The sequence below is a fragment of the Eurypyga helias genome, unplaced genomic scaffold, assembly GCF_000690775.1.
Source record: "Eurypyga helias isolate BGI_N326 unplaced genomic scaffold, ASM69077v1 scaffold16993, whole genome shotgun sequence".
NCBI classification, from domain to species: domain Eukaryota; kingdom Metazoa; phylum Chordata; class Aves; order Eurypygiformes; family Eurypygidae; genus Eurypyga; species Eurypyga helias.
Window position 1 is genome coordinate 1 of NW_010242029.1, and position 5,887 is coordinate 5,887.

General features: G+C 51.1%; 1 protein-coding gene across 1 annotated transcript in view; it reads left to right on the forward strand.

Annotated features, from left to right (window-relative positions):
* Window positions 1-627: 627 nt before the first annotated feature.
* CECR1 (cat eye syndrome chromosome region, candidate 1) overlaps window positions 628-5,887 on the forward strand; it is a gene marked incomplete at its 5' end in the record, with an annotated part of 15,146 nt that continues 9,886 nt past the window's right edge. Inside the window, one exon of the mRNA XM_010148952.1 lies at window positions 628-853. Coding sequence (XP_010147254.1) covers window positions 628-853 — 226 coding nt within the window. The remainder of the gene's footprint in view (window positions 854-5,887) is intronic.

Sequence of the window (5,887 nt, forward strand, 5' to 3'; positions counted from 1 at the left end):
CCCTGTGTGCTGGCCAGCAACAGGTGTGCAACATCAGCGAGCATGCTTTTGGTAAGGGCTAGAAATAGATGGTACTTCTGCATCTGAGTGCAATTCCCCGGTGTGTCGTGGTCTGGGATTTTGATGTCCACCAGAGTTTCAAAGAGATGAAAGGGAGAGGGACCAAATGCAAAAACTGAGGCTGGGATTCAAACAGCTTAGACACAGAGGTTTGCTTCAGGCCTGCCAGCCAGCTAGCACGCCTTGTAAACTGCTGCCTACTGCGCGCGTTCCTCTTTAAATCAGCGGGACCTGAGCCAGCTCACAGCAAAGTCTGCCTGAAAGACCTTTAATAACTCCGAGCATTTTCCATCCCAGTGGAGAAGCAGAGCTCCCTATTGATTTTCCCCCCATCCCTCCGCTCCCAGGGAGCTGTCACGCTCTGCCTGCCCCACGTTTGATGTAGAGGGGGCCACGTCCCCCAGCATGAGGGAGGCAGAGCAGCCGCTCCATCTCTCTGCTGGGAGAGGTCGCTCACAGCCATTTAGAAGCATTTCCAGATGCCCCTGGATGGGCAAACTCCAACTATTACCACGTTCTTCTTTTCAGCTGCCTCGCCTCATTAGGCTATGCTTTCCTTCCCACCAGGTGCTGTCTTACACCTGCACGACTACGCCATGCTGAGCGTGGACTGGCTGGTGTACAATGCCACCTACCTCCCCGGCTGCTACGTCTGCTTCACCCACGCCGGCACCGTCCGGTTTCGCTTTTCCGAGCCTCACCCTCCTCGCCCAGTGCCAGCCTGCTGCTCCCAGTGGGTGTTGTTGGAGACTTATCGGAAACAGCTGCACAACGTGAGCGAGTTCGATAGCAGGTACCTCGTGATAGTGTTTTGTACCCAGCAGGATCATCCTGCTCTAATCCTCCCATTTGCTTCCTGCACACAAAGCAGGGAACTCTGTCTATGGCTGCATACACAGACCAAGACAATAGCAGTGCAAGAACTTGAGGCTTGCACCAGAGTTAGAGACCATCAGAACTGAAGTTTCCTGTGCACCCTCACTCTGGTCCTTCGCATAGACATGCTGAAGGCAGTAGTTTGAGTAGATTTATGTGGCCTACACCCACGTCTCCTCAGCACCCAGGCGGGATGCGCTCCCAGCATGGGACAGGGCTGCATTGTAAGAGATCTTGCCTCATCCATTGAGGTACCTGGGAACGGGATGAGAAAATCGGGTAGCTGAGGAACAAGCTCTCCTCAACAGCAGAGAAGTGATTTGTAAACTCATCATCTTAATTCAGAGCAACACGTTGGGAAAACTACTTATATTTGTGACTGCACTACCAAAAAACCCAAAGCAATTCAAGAAAAACCCCCACCCAAACCAACCCAGTCTCCCCCTCCAAACACCCTCACTGTTTTCAGAGGGGTCTCTTTGAAACCCCGCTATTACCCCCCACACAGAAGCATGGGGCACTCATTCCTGACAGGACCCTCAGGCACCAGGTCTTGCCCTTCTACCCTCCGACAAGGGGTGAGGGCTCAGCCTGAGCCAACGAACCCTACACACAGGTCCTCTGCCTGGTAGCACTCCCCCCCTCCACACCCTCCTCCTGACAAACCTTCTCCCCGTAGAGGTGAGGCCCATAGCCGTCCAGGAGCTCACCGCTCCAAGAGCTCCCCAAGGCTTCGCTCCCCATCTTGCAGGAGCTCCTTGCCCTGCAGGCAGCTCCCACCTCAGCTGCTGTCAGCCTTTCATCAGCACCCACCTTCCATTTAAACGCTTCGAGGTGGGTGGGGATAGCCTGGCTCCCCCTCCAGCCAGTGGTAGCAGTAACAGGGAGCCCTCTCTGCCTTCTCTCCATCCAGGGGCCATTGATCCAGGGACAAAGCCCTGCCGGAAAGGCCAGGAGGAAGCATGTAGTTGTGCATGGCGTGTGTGTGTGAGCGGCTGGAGAGATCATGCTAAATAATGTATGAAGTCAGACACTGAGTTATGAGGACAAAGGAAAATATTGAGTAGTGATCCGTTCAGAGGGAACCACTGCCCATGATGTTCCAGGGGGCTGGGGTCCTGCAGAAAAATATAGTATGAGGTGTCATGTAATTAAAAACAGTATTGCTGTGCCAAACACGACGAGAAGGCTAGATAAAGGTGATGAGGGTGACCCTAATTACAGCATTTCCTAAGTGAAACTTGATGGGGTTTACTGTAGTGCTCTTCAGTGAGGGTGTGTGCTCTTAAAAAAGAGACCTTTTACCTCTTAGGGAGTTGGTATCCCCTCCACATGGAAGCTGTCTGGGCTCTGTGCCCTACAGATCTGGGAAGGAGGTCAGGTTGGGAAGCTGACGAGCTGCCAGACCTTTGGCATGCTACTGCCTTCCCTCCCCAGACACAGCAAGGGGCAGGGCAGGGGGAGCTGAGTCTCTGGGGCACCCACTCCTGCAGAGGTCCAGAGGGGAAGGAGGAGGTAGTGCCAGACCCAGGGCTCTTGGCCTTTTATAACCTGAGGCTCAACTGCCCTGACACGTGATGGAAGAAATAGGATCCAGTGAGAAATTACTTATTTACGTCTTCCAAAGAGGAAACTGGTTCTCCATTAGCTCCCATTTCTACTGGGAGTGATGAGGAGGGTAAGACCATGGCACCAGGTCTCTTCAACCCCCACCAGGAGACCCATAAATAATGTACAAGAAATTGGATTTTTGAAAAAGCTTCGCTTCCTTAAAGCCCAAGCAATTGTACGGGGTATTTCAGAACCGTCTCAGGAGCAACCTTTTGCTGCATTTGTTCTCTGTTGTATTTCTGTAATGTGACGTCCCCTTCTGGCTGAGGTTAGAGGCCACGGCACCCTATACACGTAGGAGGGTGGATCTGGGCATTACTTTGTTCCCCATGCTCCTGTTTGGGAACATGGCTTCTTTTCAGAGGCAGTGTTATCACATTCCTCTTCTTTTGTATTAGTTGTCTTACAGCATCTAGTAGCCATAAGTCAAAGGCTGCTGCACTGGGGCGCAGGACAGACCCTGCTACAAGGGGTCACCAAGGGCAGAAGGGAAACTGAGGCATAGACCAATTAAGTGATTTTCCTCAGCAAACACATGCCAGTGCCAAGTAGAAACTTGGACCTCTCACATCCTGGGTGCTCACACTTATTCATTCGAGTACGTTGACCTTCATTTCTTGCCCTTCTGTGCTCATCACCACAAAATCGCAGAGGAGTCATTGCACATAATGTGCAAACACACGAACAACAGCCACGCTGAGGCGCTTCCCCTCTTATTTTCATCTAATCCCCAGGTACTAGTCTAGGGGTTAGGAATGTTTTTTGGCCGTCTGGAAATAGGTCTCTAGCCAGGAATAGGCCCCAATCTGTTCTGCTTCTCAGTTTCTGGAAACTCTCCCAGTCTCTTGAACATGTGCATCCCAGGCTACCTCTTTCCTGCGCTCCTCTTTGCCCTTGAGCACTGACAAGCTGAGAGAAAGCAGATGTCAGAGGAAGGAACGGATGGATAGTTGGGTGGTTTCAAGGAAGTATCAAGGGAATATGGCAGCAGGGAAGGGCTCTCATGCAAGACAGGGTGGATCAGTGAATGTGAAGGGAACAATGGAAATGTTTTCCGAGAGGCTGCACCTCTTTCACCTTACTGCATTCCTGACCAGGAAGGGCTAAGGGAGAGAGGTATCTGCGTTGCATTCTTGCTGTTTGCATTTTTAGGTACATATACATATATATACGTGTGTGTGTGTTGGAAGGAAGTATTTTGTTTCCTTCAAAAGAAGGTTTAATCATTCCTATTCAAAACATGCGTCTTATGGGCCAAGGCCCTGGAGTATTCTGTTACTGGTAAGCTTCCAAAAGGATGCTATTAGGAGAGTCAGGGAACTGCAGGCCAGGAGACAGAGAAAGGAAGGGAATTTTACTTTGAAAGTTAAAAAAATAATCCTCACTTCACAATCAATTATGCTACAGGAGAATGCAATTTTTTTTCCTCAAGATGCAACATCGTGGCTGCTGTCTCTAAAGTGAGAGCTTGCAACAAGCACGCCCCTAGATATTCAGGGAAACAGGCTTGATGTTCCAGATATTTGTAAAATACCACCCCCCACCCACCCCCAGCAGCATGCTGAGGATTAAGGCCGTGCGCGGCCGACCCAGAGGAGCTCTCTGTCACCAGGATGAAGTCATCTGCCAGGGAGCTGACACCATGGCCAAGGCTGCGGAGACAACTCCCCTGGGCACTGACAGGCTGCCCGGACTGCCATCACCTTCCCCTCTGTGTCCTCCGACTGCCTTATCTAACAGAAAAATAGAGCAGTGTGTGCATTACAAGGAGAAAAAAAAAAAAAAAAGGAATAAAACCCCACTACAGAAACGAAGCACTCCACTCCCGCTACAAGTCTCCCCTTGGGGGGAAGAAGAGGGGATGAGAGAGAGAGAGAAAGCGAATGAACCACATGTGACAGATGTTAGCCACACTATTTAATGCACCACTGGAAGACATGCAGATACTACGGTGAGGAGAGGGGTATAATTACCTATCAAGAACAGAAAAAGAAGCAGGAAAAAGAATCCCTTTACAAACAAGGCAACAAAACCCGTTTGCTTCTGCATTATATAGCATAAGAAAGCAAAACAGTCAGGGGGAAACAAAACAGGGTAAGAGAAAGCAAAACCACAGTTGAAAATAAATAGTCCTTAGCGGGTTGTTTTAGCTGTGCCCCTTTGGGCATATGCATTGCAAGAGCATTGTTCAGTGCGTATGTGACGTGACATGGGAGGCTGTTTGTAGTCTGCACCTGATCGCTGGCGAGGGCCCAGTCCAGAAAAGAAGCCAAAACCGTATTTATGAAGCTTTGCTTCATCTGCATGAGCTACTGATGGCAAAAGCCCCTGAACCCTTAGGAGATGACTCAGTTATCAAGGATGGATCACTATTATGCAATATATCTTCACCAGTTACAGGGATCAATAATCCGTCTCAAAGGGAAGGGGATTATATAAAAAAAAAAAGGCACGATTTGATTTATGTGCTTTTAGGAGCGGGGCGGTGTAGGGATTTATTGCTGTTTCTAGCCCAAGAGCACAGGCTAAGTAAACAACCACAAGTTTGTACAGCTAGATTTAAGGGCAGGGAGGGAAGCCTTGCGTGCGCTCCGTGCTGGAGGAGCCAGGTTCTCACAGGACAAGGGGAGAAAGCGGTGGGAGCCCGGCTCACGGCTCGGCCTTATCTGAAACGAAGCTGCGCGGGGTGGCGAGAACGGGCTTGCATGGCCTTTTGATCCATGGGGAGGTTTTTCCCTTCGGTGCTTGCAGGGCTGGTGGGAACAGCTCCGCTCGGCTCTCAGCTTCGGGCAGGTGCTCTCCGCTGGCGCGCGGGGCTGGTGGGGACCTGCCCTTCGGCCAGGGCTGAAGCCAGGAGGGGAGCGGACAAGTCTGCTTTCCCCAGCATTTCCCACAGGAAACCTCCTCTCCCCTCCCTGCCAAGCCGCAGCACACCCTCTCTGCTCCCGCAGCTGGATCGGCGCCTTCAAGATGCCTCTGGCTCCCGAATTCCTGGTTTCTAGGGTGATGCTACGGTGTCTCCCGCTGCTGCGTGGTCCCGAAATGCTGCCTGCCCTGGCCGTGGCCCAGCTCAGTCCGTTTGGTTGCATGGATTACTGAACAGTAGCTGGGGTTGCCCAGTGTCCTGTGATAATGGCACCAAAGCCCCCATTGTAATGCACGGGAGGGCAGAGACAAAGTTGCTGTGGAAACCTTAACTCTGAATTTTTCTGGCTGGTGAGCATTTAAAATCTCATCCTTAACGTGGTAGGAAAGTCTCTTTATGCAGTTCTGCTTTCTAAAACCGTTCCCGGCTAAGAAATTAAGAGAGCGAAGAAGAAATGAAACTGCAGCCGCTGGA